This window comes from Ailuropoda melanoleuca, chromosome 2 (genome assembly GCF_002007445.2).
Source record: "Ailuropoda melanoleuca isolate Jingjing chromosome 2, ASM200744v2, whole genome shotgun sequence".
In the NCBI taxonomy this organism is placed as follows: Eukaryota; Metazoa; Chordata; class Mammalia; order Carnivora; family Ursidae; genus Ailuropoda; species Ailuropoda melanoleuca.
The window spans coordinates 27,112,614-27,128,784 of NC_048219.1; the positions used below are offsets into that span (position 1 = coordinate 27,112,614).

At 44.4% G+C, this 16,171-nt stretch overlaps 1 protein-coding gene across 2 annotated transcripts in view; it reads right to left on the reverse strand.

Moving 5' to 3' along the window:
- Nucleotides 1-15,968, reverse strand: part of RAB3B (RAB3B, member RAS oncogene family) — a 67,988-nt gene extending 52,020 nt beyond the window's left edge. Inside the window, exons 1-2 of one of the 2 annotated variants that reach the window (XM_002915722.4) lie at nucleotides 13,809-14,068; nucleotides 5,467-5,694 (exon numbers count right to left, since the gene is read on the reverse strand). In XM_002915722.4, the coding sequence (XP_002915768.1) occupies nucleotides 5,467-5,694 (228 nt within the window). In that variant the 5' untranslated portion in view covers nucleotides 13,809-14,068. Of the gene's footprint in view, nucleotides 1-5,466; nucleotides 5,695-13,808; nucleotides 14,069-15,700 lie in introns of those variants that run through there. The other variant, XM_019795830.2, reaches the window with a different exon arrangement.
- Between the last annotated feature and the right edge of the window lie 203 nt (nucleotides 15,969-16,171).

Sequence of the window (16,171 nt, forward strand, 5' to 3'; positions counted from 1 at the left end):
ATAAAATTCATTGTTTTTTTTTTTTTTTTAAGATTCTATTTACTGATTTGAGAGAAAGAGAGAGAGCACATGCGTGCAGGGGGGAGAGGCAGAGGAGGAGGGAGAGGCAGGGGGAAAGAATCCCAAGCAGACTCATGCCAAGTATGGAGCCTGACATGGGGCTCAATCTCACGACCCCAAGATCACGACCTGAGCTGAAACCAAGAGTCCGAGGCTTAACTGACTGAGCCACCCAGTCACCCCCAAATTAGGTATTTTTTATTCATGTACTCAGTGTCTATCTCCCCTCCTAGAGGGTAAGCTCTGTGTGATCAGGAAGGTTGTTTCCCCACAGCTAGTACAATGCTTGGCACAATGTCTACAGAATGAATTAAAGAATGAAGTTTACAGTTTGGCTCCACATAACGAGCTTCACATCTCTGACCTCAAACATCCATTCTTTACGGAGATAACTATCTCCCTGGGTCAGAGGGAAGGTGGGAAAGATACAAAGAATGACTGAAATCACGTACAAGAAGAATTCACACGGCTGACAACATCCACAATCCCCTGATCTCCTCAAGGCTTCAGAGTTCTCTTTAGGCTCTCCTTTGCATTTCCTCACTTGGTCATAACAACTCATGAGGCAAGAAGAACAAGGATTATTTTCTCCCTTTGATAGTTAGGGAAACAGGCCCAGATCATATGACTAGAGGGCAGAGCCAGGACTGAAACCCAGGACTCCAGAGTCCCAGGTCAGCTCAGTCCTCCTACAGACCCCAAGATTCTTCCCTTGACCAGCACCAGACCCAAGATTCCCTGCCGTGGGCCCCAAATGGAAGAAGTGGAAGGCCCTCTCCCACTCATCTCTTCCCACAGGCTTCCAGCCGTTGCTTGGCAACCAGCACCCAGCAGTAAATGGCCTCTAGTCAGGTCTGTTGCTGTGGAGTTACCAAGTCTCTCTCCCTTCACACCTGTGCATGCTCTCACTCTCTATTAATGAGACTTCTCCCCTACCCCCACATCCCCAGTAAGATTCTCTTCTCTGATCCACAATAATTAACCTCTCATGAAACAGAAGGGGCTCTCAGGGACCTATGTAGCCAAGGACCCCAGGGAACAAAGCACTCCAATACCTTCATCACCCAACATCCTCCAGAGATGACAAAAACTCCTTTTGTGAATGGTCCTGCTCAGCGATGCTCATAACCTCCTCTTACTCCCTCTCCACCTTCCACCCTGACAATGGCTTTCTGAAAACCCGAGAGATCAAATTGGCTGGAGGAATTTAATTGAACACTTCAGACGGCGCCTGTCCTGTTCCAGCACTCCTGGAACCACAGGTGGAAAACCTGGGAAGGGACCCAATCAGCCTTTGCATACGGATCAGAAGCAAAGGAGAAAAGAAACCTAACATTTATTGTGTTCCTAATACAAGCCAGGCACAATACTATGTTATCACATGTAGCCCCTCATCAACAAACTTGTGAGCTTTTTACAGTTGAGGATACTATTCATAGAAATAAAGTAACTTAACAAAGCTCACACAGTTTACAAAATAATCACAGAGCTTTTGTTTACAGAAGTAAACATGTGTAAGTAGATTTATATAAGTAGATACGTGCTCCCCCTTCTTCCTAAACAATTAATTGATCATCAAGTTCTGTAAATTCTAGTCCTAAATCTCTCTCCTCATTTCCATCCCTTGGATCATTTTGTCACTGTCTTATTATTATGTTCCAAATGCTGTATTCTCCCAAAATTTATACATTGAACCCCTAACCCCCAATGCGGCTGTATTTGGAGATGGGGATGCTAAGTTAGTGATTAAGGTTAATTGATGCCACAAGAGTGGGGTCTTGATCTGATAGGATTAGTGTCCGTATAAGAAGAGATACCAGAAAGCCCCCTCACTCTCCATATACAAGCACCAAGGAAGGGCCATGTGAACACGCAGCTAGAAGGCATCCATCTGCAACCCTAGGGGAGAGCTCTCTCCAGATATCAACCAAGCTGGCACCCTGATCTTGGACTTCCAGTCTCTAGAACCGTGAGGAAATAAATTTCTGTTGTTTAAGCTACTGAGTCTGTGCTATTTTGTTACCACAGCCCCAGCAGGCTAATACACTTAATTCATGCCTTTATGACTTACCCAAACCACTGACTTCTTTGCCTTGCTTCCATCTATCCTCCAAACTGAAGCAAGGGATCTTTCTGAAATGCAAATCTGACCTTGTTAAAACCCTTCTATGGCTCCCCACTGTCTGGTAATGGTCTCCAAATTTAAACCCCTGTAAGTAAGACCATGTGAGCACATACCCACAATATTCGTATATTTACTTAGATCATATGTACATATATAACTACTTCTGTACACAAAAGATGTTAAAATAAATAAAAATGACATAACTAATATTTCAGTGTTTATATTTTAATGTATTTATGAATAGTATAGACCTTTTTTTGCTATAGAAAACCACATATGCCCACATGCACAAAATCTCTTTGCTAAATTTTTTTTTAGCAAAAGCAATGTGATTGACTATGTCAGATCTAATTAGATCATCACTGATTTTACCTCAAAACATGTTTGACAATGAGCTTGAGCTGGGAGTCAGAGAAACATCAGTTCAGCCATTTTCCATGCTCACTTGGGTTCCCTATGATAAGTGTAGTCTTCAGGCAGAAGTTTCTTTGTAGGACACTTTGAAAACCACATATCCATCATAAAGGTTTATTTAGTTAAATTAGGTGATATAATCAGTAAATCCACTGCAAAAGCTCACAATGGCTGAACATAAGGAGTGAGGGAGCCACCATGGCCAATCCCTTAGAAGGGCAGAATGTTTTCCCCTACTTGAAAACTTTTTGAATTCGGGATATGTGACCACGTGATGTGGAGATCACATGAAGACATCTATGTCAATCCACACAGGAAATATTAGTAAATATGCATTTTATCTTTGTAGATAAAAATAAATCCTGATAGTTTCTTCAGCTCTCTCAACAATCATCAGGTAGGTAAACTCTGGCCCATGACAAGAAACTTCTGTTTGCTGTGCAAGGTCTCCCAGACCTTCAAGCTGCTGCCTGATATCCTCTCCAGCAAATTTCTCTCTCAGCACCCCTCCCTGCTCTTCGAAGCCGTGCTCCAGTTCCCTGTATTGCTCACCATGCCCCAATATCCTGTGCTCTCATCTCTCTGTGCATTAGCTGTGAAGAGGATGTTAGACAGCATGAGGGGAAGCACTCGGCACAAAATAGGTACTAAATAAATGCTTATTGATTCTCACCATGAGATCAGCAAACCAAACAGTAGTTAAACCAAAGTGGTTCTTCAATTTTAGCCTGCCTCAAAACCACCTGGAAGGCTTGTTATAACATACACATTTTTGGGCCATACCTCGGAGTTTCTTATTTAGTGGGTGCCCAGGGAGGGGCATGAGAATTTGCATTTCTAACAAATGTAAAGCTGATGCTGCTGACCTGGAGACCACACTTCTAGAACCAATGAACTAAGTAGTCTGTTTATCTTCTCACATTTCTAATAACTCATAATTCCTCAATACTTTTAATAGAGACTACATGAACAAAATAAACTTTTATCTCTATGTAAATTAATACTTAACATTATCATAAATGGTAGTATGGGCTCTGTAATACCTAACAGGCACAGTGTAGAGAAAAGAGCACATAACTTGGAATCAGAAGGTCTGAGTTGGAATCCCACTTTGCAACTGTGTGGTTGATTTAAGGTGAGTAAATTACTGAGTCTGAATTTTTTCCTTCTGTAAAATAGGAGTGAATTAAAATAATATTTGCCCCATGGGGTTAATTGTAAGATAATAATATATGGAGATAATTTCTAAAAAGAAAAGTATTGTATACAGCCAATAAGATATATGCACAATGTATAAATGTACATTTAACAAGTTGAATGGAAAGATAATAAACAACACATGCTTTGAATACTTTAAATCACTAATTTTTAAAATTTCCAATCCTGGTACTAATTCATTATTGAAAAGTATATGATCTAAATTTTACTATATCATCTCAAATATATATATATATATATATATATTTTTTTAGTACCACTCTACTAATAAATTGGTAGTAAACACCAATAATAGTAGCTGTGGTGGCCAAGCTTCTAAGATGGTCCCCAATGATCCTCACCTCCCAGGATTCACACCCTTGTCTACTTTCCTCCTACACTGAATCAGTGACCAATAGAGTACTCTAAGCCTAAGTAATAAGAGACATTGCCACTTTCTCTCTAGTTTCTTGGCTCTCTCCCTCTGGGGGATGCCATGAAGATACTAAAGCAACTCCATGGAGAGAACCACATGGGAAAGAACTAAGGCCTCCTGCTAACAGTCAGTACCTGATGCGCATGAGGAAGCAGCCCCACTCAAGCCTTCAGATCTGCAACCTGAGCCAATATCTGGCTGCAACCTCATAAGACGCCACAAGACAGAAACCAAGCTACTCCCAAATGTTTGATCCACAGAAACTGTGTAATAATGAATTATTGTTGTTTTAAGCCATCAAGTTTTTTTTTTTTAAGATTTTACNTGGCTCTCTCCCTCTGGGGGATGCCATGAAGATACTAAAGCAACTCCATGGAGAGAACCACATGGGAAAGAACTAAGGCCTCCTGCTAACAGTCAGTACCTGATGCGCATGAGGAAGCAGCCCCACTCAAGCCTTCAGATCTGCAACCTGAGCCAATATCTGGCTGCAACCTCATAAGACGCCACAAGACAGAAACCAAGCTACTCCCAAATGTTTCTCTATCCCCAATGNAGATTTTACTTATTTGACAGAGAGAGACAGCCAGTGAGAGAGGGAACACAAGCAGGGGAGTGGGAGAGGAAGAAGCAGGCTCATAGCAGAGGAGCCTGATGTGGGGCTCGATCCCAGAACGCTGGGATCACGCCCTGAGCCGAAGGCAGACGCTTAACGACTGCACCACCCACGCGCCCCTAAGCCATCAAGTTTTGAAGTGATTTGTTATGCAGTGACAGATTATGGGCACAGGAGCTAACATTTACTGTGCATTTACTACATTCCAGGAACTATGTTAAGAACCAACAGCCCTATGATGTAGATGCTATTATAATCCCCAAAGAGGAAAAGGGGTCCTAGAGAGGTTAAGTCATTTAGTCAAGATTCCATGATTAATAAGTGGCAGAACTGGAAGCTGAATCCAAATTTCTAACTCCAAAGCCCAGATTCTTGGTCACTCAATTGTATGGGCAGGCTAAAGTCTCTCAGACAGTTAAGCGGCAGAAGCAACTGAGCCCCCAAAGGAGAGAAACTTTTATAAAATCAGCAAGGGGCAGTCCAGGGGCCAGACTTTCAACAGCACTGGTGCTTGATGCCATAAGATCCAGAAGTTCCAAACTGGCCCTCACCTCCTAGCGCTTCTACTAGCAGACTAGTCACCCTGAGATAATCCTGTGCAAGGTGCCCAGGACTCACCCAGATCTGCAGCTTCACTCGCTTCTCATGGCGGTAGACAGTCTTCACCTTGAAGTCAATGCCCACAGTGCTGACGAAGGCCGGAGTGAAGGTGTCGTCGGCATAGCGGAAGAGGAAGGAGGTTTTGCCAACGCTGCTGTTGCCGATGATGAGCAGTTTGAACATGTAGTCAAAATTCTGGTCGGAAGCATCTTTGACTCCAGTTTTACTATCAGTCACTGAAGCCATCTGTAGGAGAGACCTGTGGTCACTCAGGAACACATTTCCAGTGTCATCAATCTTTAATGGTCACTGCACCGTTCACACACATACTCTCCACCCAAGCATCACTGAAGAAACACACACATCACAGGATCACCCCAGTACTGCACCTGCTCCAAATGTTGTCTCAGGGTTGGGGTGGAACCTGGTTCCTCCCATTCATTCCTTCTGCAAATATTTACTAAGCACGTTGCTCTGGGTCAAGCCCTGTGCTGGTTATAGTAGGGGTTACAAATATGAATCAGACATGGTGTATGACCTCTGAGCGGCCACAGGTTAGAGTGAAAAAGCATGTAAACACAGGGTAACAGGGCAGTAGATAAGTCATAAGACAGAGGGAAGCCTTGGCCCAGGAAGCCCACAAAAAACATCTAACATTTAACCCAACTTGAAGGTATGATGGTCAAGGAGAGTCTCCTAGAGGAGGCAGCTCCTGAGCTGAGTTTTGAAAAGGAAAAGCCAAAACAGTAAACACATGATTATTCCAGGAGAGGCTCAGCACAGGGCTATCATTCCCCTGTTCCAAAAACATTCACAGCTCCCCATGGCTCTAACGATCAAGCCCAAACTGTTTTCCTTGACAAAGAACCAAGTAACCAAAGAATAAACTCTCTAAACTTTATCTTCCACTAACCCTTCTCCCTACCAACCTGTGCCACTTTTATACCAAATTACATACTTTAAATATGCCATGTTATTTCTTGCTTTGCCCCTTTAGACTTGTATTCTTTCTGTTTACAACACTCTTCTAATAAACTCCTCTTCATCCTTATAGATCCAAATGAAGTCTCACCTTCCCTGTGCATGGCAGAGGCATGCCCTCTTGCCTCCATGCCACCAGAGCACACTAACAGCACTGGTATCATTTCAAAACTGTTTACTATTCCAGCTCCTCCTTCAGACCAAGCATCTTGGACTTGATGTACTTCATTTCTGCATCTCTAGCCTCCAGCACAAGTCCTAGTACATAATCAGCACTCAGTAAATGTGTGCTGGATTAATAAAATTTACATCATCCCTCTGGGACTCAATCTCATCATCTGGAAAATGGAGAGGACAATTTCTGCCCTGCTTTTCTTACAGGGCTGTTACAGCAAATGAGATAACAATAAGTAAGACCTTAATAAACTGGTAAATCCCACACAGCTGTGAACATAAGTCATTATTGTTCCAAATCCTTTAAAGCCTCGATCCTTTTTTTATTTATTTATTTGCTCACTCATCCATTCAGCAAGTATTTATTTATGTGCCAGGCTTTCCCTGAGATCCCAGCTCTCTCAAACCTGCCACTTTCCTAGAACACTTTGAATCAGAACCCCATAATCCAGCACTCGGTCCTGTAGTCCTATTGGAGTAGTAGGTGCCCTACTTCCCCACCTGCAGTCTCTCCTTATGCTCAGCACTGGGTTCTTGGACAGGCTGTGTAAGTGATCAGAGGTGGGTGGGAGACAGACCTCACATGAGATAATGTCCAGGGTGTCACTCTCTTTAGAAATTCCTGTTTTTGAAGGAAACAGTCAACAAAACCAAATGACAACCAACAGAATGGGAGCAGATATTTGCAAATGACATATCAGATAAAGGGTTAGTATCCAAAATCTGTAAAGAACTTATCAAACTCAACACCCAAAGAACAAACAATGCAATCAAGAAATGGGCAGAAGATATGAAGAGACATTTCTCCAAAGAAGACATACAAATGCACAACAGATACATGAAAAAATGCTCAACATCACTCATCACAATGAGATACCACCTCACACCAGGCAGAATGGCTAAAATTAACAAGTCAGGAAACAAAGATGTTGGTGAGAATGCAGAGAAAGGGGAACACTCTTACACTGTTGGTGGGAATGCAAGCTGGTGCAGCCACTCTGGAAAACAGTATGAAGGTTCCTCAAAAAGTTGAAAATAGAGCTACCCTACCACTAGTAGCCGCTGGTGGCCTCTGTTCTTCCTTCTTCTCTTTCCTCTCAGCTCTCAACCCTTTATCTGAGACCCTTGGTCCCATTCCTGTATCAATCTGCCCCATGACAACACTCGCTAGTGAGCGTGGAAAATGTGGACACATGGAGCATCTTCATGGAAAAAGAAAGTGAGATTGGAGGGGAGGGTGCCATTGCTTGCTTAAACTGTGTCATAGCCCTAACTTTTCAGCTTTTCATGGTACAAGATGCAGAGCCTGTTTCAAGAATTGGCCATTCAAAGGAATTATGCTTTTTTTCAACCTAAAACAAGGGAAGCAACCACAACAGCCTCACACCATCCTCTACTCTGCTGCCAGTCGTTTTTGTTTGTTTACAAGAATTTCTGCTTTGAAAGTATATATTCATTATAAAAAATTAGAAAAGAACACAAAACACGCCATCCACTCAGAAACTGCCATTGTTAACATTTAAATGTATTCCCTCCCTTATTTTCTTATGCAGCAAAGTACCAGCTGTTTTTAAATTACATTTTATTATTTGTTGATTTAAATAGTAGTACATACATTGAAAATAAGTCAAACTTTTACTGTTTATAAGAGTTATCTTATCACCATCTGTAGCTGGCATTATTTTCTTAGTTTTTACCCTGAAAAATAAGTAATATGTAACCTAAAGGTTTATAGTGAAAAGTTCACCCCTGATTCCCAGCCTCTGTTCCTCTCCTCAGAGGCAAGTTTGTTACCAATGTATGTATCCTTCAGGGTTAGTCTTTGCATATATATAAACATAGAGGTTTGTTTATACTTTTTATCTATGTGTAAATGATAGCATGCCATATATCTTTGTCTATTATCATCTATGTATATTCTAATAGCTGAGATCATAGTTTCCATTAGTTTTGTATCCTGCTCCTTTTCACTTAACATTATATCATAAATATTTTTTTCTGAGACTTTTAAAACTCTTCATAAATATCATTTCAATTGACTACATTGTATTCCATCCTACAGATGTGTCATAGGATCAATTCTTTAACATAGTACCTTTATTTTTCTATTTTTAGTTATTATAAATTAAATCAGAGTGGTCATGTCTTTATGTAAATATTTGTTCAGTTTCCTATTTATTTCCTTAAGAAAGATCCCTAAAGATGGAACTGCTGGTCAAAGAGTAACTTTACTGAAACACAGATTTGATCCTTACCTCATTTCACATCCTCTATCTCATTTTATCCTCTAAACCTGGGAGATAAAATTAGATGGACAGATATTATTATTCCCATTTAATCAAGAAAGAAACTGAGGACCAGAAATTAAGGATTTGCTCAAGCCTCACAACCAACAGTTGAGACTAGACCTAGTACCGTGCATCATTATAGGAAAGTTCAAAATCCCTGTTCCATTCCTCAACTGAATTTTTGGGCAAGTCATATCAGCTCTCTAAGTCAAGCATTTTTACTTTAAAATAGAGAAAATACTACCTACTTCTCAAAGTTGTGGTACAAATAGAATGAGCAGTTGCTATATGTAATTAATCTAGCATGGTTTCTTGGCTCTGAGAGGTACTCAATAAACATTATTTCACTGGCTCCTTTAATTCACTTCTGCAGTCAAATCTTGTTCAGCTGCTNGGGGGAGTGGGAGAGGAAGAAGCAGGCTCATAGCAGAGGAGCCTGATGTGGGGCTCGATCCCATAACGCTGGGATCACGCCCTGAGCCGAAGGCAGACGCTTAACCTCTGTGCCACCCAGGCGCCCCACAATAAACATTATTTCACTGGCTCCTTTAATTCACTTCTGCAGTCAAATCTTGTTCAGCTGCTCTCTTCCTATTCTGGACTATATTGTTGAAGTTTGTTTTACAATGAGCTGTCTACTTCTTCTGGATTCACCTGAGTTTTATCCATCCTTACACCCTGTTAACACTGGACCTATAGCAAATCTTTAGGCCATGTTAGTCCTTTCAATAAACATTTACTGAGCATTTGTCATGTGCCAGACTATTGATGTAAATGTCCTATTATTGGTCTTCATTTTTTCTGATGCAGCTGTTTACACTCTTAGATTTTTGGAATAAGAAGGGATTTGGGAGTGGCAGCTTTACCATAACAAGAAGCCTGGCTCCTGGTCCCAGCTTTCCTATAATTCAATGTATGAACTTGCGCAAGTCATTTAAACTCTGAACCTCGATGATCTCATCTATGGTATGAGAATATTATCTACTCCCAAAAGCTGCTGTGGATTTTAAGTAAGAGAATGCATATAAATGTGCTTCATACACTGTGTTGAGAAAAACGCATGTGGCCTCGTGGAGAATCAGTGGGGAAACCGCCTGACTTTATGAGCTATGTCTGCCACGGGGAGTGAAGGAAGAGTAAAAACTAGTTTTAGTCCTAATCTAATGCACTTCCCTTCATTTCACAGGTTTAAAAAAAAAATTGAGGCTCCATAAAGAGAAGTGATTTGTCCAAGGTCATACAGCAAGTCAGTTATTGTATCATGACTAGACCTTCTGTTATGTAATGACTCCCAGACCAGACTAGGCTTAGGAAAATTTAAAACTTTAACATTTTTAGGGTGAGTAAAGAAGCATCTCCAGCACCCTGCGCAGCTCTTTCCTACCACTTGCTATACTGTACTGTCAACATCTGTTGATGTGCACACAGAGTAGCCTTCCCAGTAGGTGGTGTGAGAATAGGGAGAGGTGGAGGGCAGAGAGGCTCGGTTGAAAGGCACATTCAGATGCAAGCCTCCAAGGGAATCTTTTCAGGAAGGTGGCAGGGGCTACACAGACATTTGGAAGAGAGGCAAAAAGTATCACAGCAGGCAGCTGCCTGAGGCAGATAGGAGCAGACAGTTTACTGCACAGTGGTGAGTGCAGAACGCATTTGTAAGATAAGTATCAATCAGATCTTCCATGTTTTTTGTGACAGTCACATAAATGATAGAGCTGGGTAGCTCACCGTCTCCGTGACAAGCAATAAAGATGAAGGCCCAGGGACCATCTGGGAAGTCATCTATGGTCCCAAGCTNTAAGTATCAATCAGATCTTCCATGTTTTTTGTGACAGTCACATAAATGATAGAGCTGGGTAGCTCACCGTCTCCGTGACAAGCAATAAAGATGAAGGCCCAGGGACCATCTGGGAAGTCGTCTCTGGTCCCAAGCTGGGGGGGAGAAGGAAATGGCCCCTCTGAGGATTGGTAAGAAAAACAAATAAGGCTTTCAGACTGATAGGCAGCAGAAATAAGCACCTAAGGAAGAAGCTAACTCCAGCTAGGAAAGAGAGGAGAGAGTAGGAGCTAGTCCTAAAATCTAGTAAGAGATCAACTCATTACATGTAGTAAACAAGTGAATGAATGAACTTCTCTCTCTCTCTTTTTTTAAATTTTACTTATATATTTGAGAGAGAGAGAAAGGGAGGGAGGGAGCACAAGCAGTGGGGGAGGGACACAGGGAGAAGCAGGCTCCCCACTGAGCAGGGAGACCGAGGCTGGACTCGATCCCAGGACCCCAGGATCATGACTTGGGCCAAAGGCAGACGCTTAATCAACTGAACCACCCAGGTGCCCTGAACTTCTCTTTTGATAGAGCACAAGATTGAGTCCAAGAGACCTGGGTTGAGCCCTGGCTCTCTCAGCAGTCGTGAAACCTTAGGCAGATCAGTTTTCTCATCTATAAAATGAGTTAATAAAAGACTTCCTGGCAAACTGTTTTAAGAATTAAAGCCAATATATGGGAGAGTGCTTTACAAACCCCTTAAAAATTTTTTTTGGTCTGTCTGCTTCATGTTTTTTTCTACCAAGTCATCCTAGGTAGTAGAAATAGCTTAGGGTTCCAAGTCAAACACACTAGATTCAGTTTCCAGGTCTGTCATTTATTAGCTGTGAGACCTTGGCAAGAATTTTTTTACATGACTAAGACATATTTTCCTAATTGGTAAAACAAGCATTGTTGGGAAAATTAGTCAATGTTGGTAAAGCATCTAGATAATATATGACATACAGCAGGTGCTCAATAAAGGTACTCCATCTTCTCATTGGAAACATTTATTTAGTGAGGATAGGAAAGGAGTTGAGCAAATGTGGACCTCACCCTATTATATGCAAACTCCTCCCTAAAGCCATACTCTACTAACTTTTCTAATTCAACCTTTCTTGAGACATTCCCCAACGCAGCCCAGCCAGTCTAGCCCAGCCCACCTCCTATTTCCCCAGGTCTCTTAGAGCCACAGAAACTGTATCATAATAGCTACCATTTATTGCACACCTACTAAATGCCAGGCACTCTACTAATTGCTTTTGATGCATTCTATCTCTTTCTTACACTGCTTTATAGTTTATGAAGCTCTTTTCACCCATGTTACCATATTTGCTTCTTACAACAATTCGGTGGGGTGGGGATGAGTGAATTGGAGGCAGGAGCACCAGCACAGGTCAACTGTTCACTGAATCAACATTCACTGAGCACCTACTGTGCACCATACCCAGTGCTGTACTCTGGGGAGATGGAGAGGAAACTTAAGGAGTTCTGAGATTAGGGGGGAAATCTTTAAAACATCCTCTGTAGGTTATTGGTATCTCTCTTCACATCATATTCTATAAGAAACTGGAGATTATTTTTGGATTGGAGATCATTTTAGAGTTTTGCCTTTTCCCATTGCATTTCCTCTGATAGGAACACATTGTCCTCCACTATTGGCTAAATCCTCCATGACCAGAAAGCCTTCCTTTACCCATCATCTTCTGGCAAAATGTCTTTTCTGGCTAACACAGTGCCAGGACTTCCCACTACCATAGCCAGGGCTTTTCATGGTATTCCATGGTCCTTCTCCCTTTATATGCACAGAACAGGCGGGCATCCACCTGTAAACACACACTGCTTTTACTGTCCTCAACCCCTTTCCATCTGAATTCCAGGAAGTTGGGATGGAAGGCCCTGTCTTTCTCCCACTCCCCTCCACACCTTTATTAGCTTCCAAAGGCTGCCACCCCGCCCTCCCCAAAGTCCTTCCCACATTTGGACTCAGGAACAGAGGCAGCCAGTGGATGAATTTTTTTTGTCCAAAATTCTCTTCTTGTCTGTGATCCCAGGTGGTGGTGTAACAGAGTTCAGTGCCTGTGCCCCCTCCTCAGCCTTCTGAGTAGCTAAGACACGTTTAGCACCTGGGTGCCCATGGACTCCATACCGGCCCCATTATCTTCCCGCCCTCACACAACCCACACCAGGTTCCTCCCCAACCTAACCCAATACACCCACTACCCTAATCTCTCCAAGCTCCCAGACAATTCCTCCACCCCCAGCCACCAGACCCCTGCTCTATTCCAGTGCCTCTCCCCCCCCCCCCCACCCCTAGCCAGAAGTCAGGCGCCCACTGCCCATATCCAAGGCCACTGCCCTCTCCCTCCACCAGCTCCCCGCCCCCTTCCTCTGCAGTCTGTGTTGACCCAGCCTCGCCTCCCACCTTTCCATTCTTCCAGGCTTCCCTCCTCCGAGCCCCACCCCCCAGCCGCCACTCACGGTTATCCCCAGTGCCCGCGCCAAGCTGGCCTCGGGCTCCGCATCTTTTTCGATCCCAGCTCTCGATTCAAATTCCCTCACCCTCTTCCCCTTTCCCCGACCAACACCCCCCTCTGCCCAGAGCCCCTTTCCCTCATCACCTCACTGCTCTCCAGCTCACCACGACCCTGCGGACCCCGTCTACTGCCCTCCACGCCGCCCCCTTGCCCTCGCTGTCCTCAGTGCCCTCGCTTTGGCACCCTCTTCACGCCCCTCAGATGCCTGGCACCCTCTCCACGCACTGCCTCTCTCAGTCCCTCCTTACATCTCCCCGCCCCCAACGCCCCGTGTTTCCCCCAGCGAGCCCCTACTGACTCCAGTGGCCGCTCCTGCTTTCCCACCTCCCGCCGCCCCCTGCCCTCGGAGCACCCCTCACCGCCCTCGCGGTCTGGTAGACCTCCTCAGCGCCCTTCCCCAGGCTACGCGCCTCCCTCCCGGCCATGGTGCCCCCTCCTCAGCAGCCTCCCCCAGCCCCTTATGCTCGGTGTACCCTCCGCTGCCCGCACTCCTCAGCGCCCGCTCGCTGTCGCCAGCGCCCCGAGCGGGGGTCGGTCCCAGATTCTCTTCCGGCGGGGTGCCCGGGCCGCGCCCCTTACCTGGGACTCTGGGTGCGGGACGAGCGGCTAGCTCCTGGCAAAGCGGCGGGACGGCGGACCTGGCGGCACGCGGCAGAAGGCGCAGCCGGTTCGCGGAACCGGGCGGTGCGAGTCGGTGCGGGTCGGGTCTGGTGCCCACCGCGGCTACTCAGGGCTGAGGCTCTGGCAACAGCTCGGCTCCGCCACAGCCGCGTCCAGGCCCCACCCACGCCCCGCCCAGGGGCGGAGTCCGCTTTCACTCCGCCCGGGGCTCCAGCTGCCGGCAGGTGTAGGAAATTCGTTATCTTGGGCCTCCCGCCCTCCCTCCACCCCCGGTTCGCCGATATCTGGGTGACTACCTTGATTTATCTTGTCACGTCTCGTTCCACAGACTGAACTTACTATGGTGATCAGAGAGCTTTGATAATAATGTAGAAGATGTGGGTACCCAGCTTTGCCACTCCCAAAGCACTCTCCTGTCATATTGCTTCGTGCTCACAAAAGCCCAGGGAGAAAGGCAGAACCTGGACCGCTGACTACAAGAGGAAACTAAGTCAGAAACCTGGGCATTGTCCTCTACCCTATGCACTCTTTCATGTCCCTCATCCCATCAGTCTGGTAATAACACCTCCTTAACATATCCTATCCCTGCCCTTCCTTTCTACCTCCACAGCTCTTACCCTGGTTCAGACCTCATCACTTCTTGCCTGGACTAATGTAACAGCCTCCTAATAGATCTCCCTACCTGCACTCTTCAATTCATCCTGTACACCAGCAGCCCGAGTGATTGTTCTAAATGTCACCATGTTACCATCAACCTTATTAAAACAAAACAAAATAAAAACTTTCAATGGCTCCCCATTACTGGCAGTAGCTTGGAGTGAGAAATCGTTATTGCCTAGTCATTAGGAAGTCCCAATTCTGTTAGAAGAGGCAGGTACAAGAGTCCAATTTGACCTGGACGTCACTTTAAGTCTTCCCGAGGTCATAGGGGTAGTTGCCAGCTTTGATTTAGAATCATCATCCTTCCCCACACTCTTCTTCCATTTCAAATCTGAGAGGTCTGAGTCAGATACCAAAACCATTTTCCCCCAAGTTCCATTATGACCCTATCTGCAATTTGTCTCTCCAGCCTGGGGAAGTGCCCGATTGATAGTCCCTCTTGTTGTCTAACTTCTCTCTCAGACTCACCCTTATACATTTCTGAGCTTCTCCATCCCCCTCCCTTTCACTCACCTTCCCATTGTCCACCTCCCTGGCAGACCTTTCCTCTGTGCCCTTTAGAACCCTGTTCTTTTATCAATAAACTCTCTTACGTCCTCTGTTTCTTCACAGAGTTTTCAGGTTACTTCTTTGCCTTTGTTGAAACTTGACCCTGACCTTCCAGAGGTCTTGTAGCCCTCTGCAAGAAGGCTTCTCACTTTCCCTCAGGTTCTCCCCCACAGCTCGTTCTCTCTCTCTCTTTCTCTCTCCCTCAAATGAATAAATAAAACTCTTTTAAAAATTCCTTCTCCTTTGCTCTTCAGCCATACCACCTTCTACTCCTTATCATCACAAACATTACTGGCCCCCAATTACTCCTTATGCATTGAAAATTTCAACCCCTGGCTTGTGGTTATCCTCATTAGCCCCTGTTCTGCCATCCTGACTTCAGTAGCCATGTGGTTTTCTGATCCTTCAGTCCTTGGTCTCCTCTTCACATCACTTTGGCCACTGGCTCCCATGGTCACATCCTGAACTTTTTCCTAACCCCAAACAAGTGCCTCTGTGATCTCAAAAATCAAATATCCTATACTACCTGTTCCCTCACTCCCTATCTCCCACAAGGCCCTAGTTTACTCATTTCAAAATGGGTGTAATGATAATGACTATTCATTCTTCACAGCAATAATGAGATAACATATAAAACTGACCTTTTAAAGTTGTGAAACAATGTGAGAACAGATGGTGCTGTCTTTATGTAGCCTCAGGTCTTCTGATTACTTTCTCTTTCTCCTTCTCCTGGAAGGCCATGTAGTAAAATGGAAAGAGCACAGAATTGGGGCCAGCTAGATCTGGTTTTCGATCCTTGTTCCACCAGTTGCTTGTAGACCTCAATACAATCATGCAATGTATGAATTGTAATCCCCTTTTTATAAATGAGGAAACAGAATTCAGAAAGTTCAAGTGACTTGCCAAGGGTATATACATGGTAAATGGCAGAACCAGATACCAAGTCTGTCTGCTTCCAAGTCTAGGACTCTTTCTTTTTTTTTTTTTTTAAGATTTTATTTATTTATTTGACACAGAGAGAGACAGCCAGCGAGAGAGGGAACACAAGCAGGGGGAGTGGGAGAGGAAGAAGCAGGCTCACAGCAGAGGAGCCTGATGTGGGGCTCGATCCC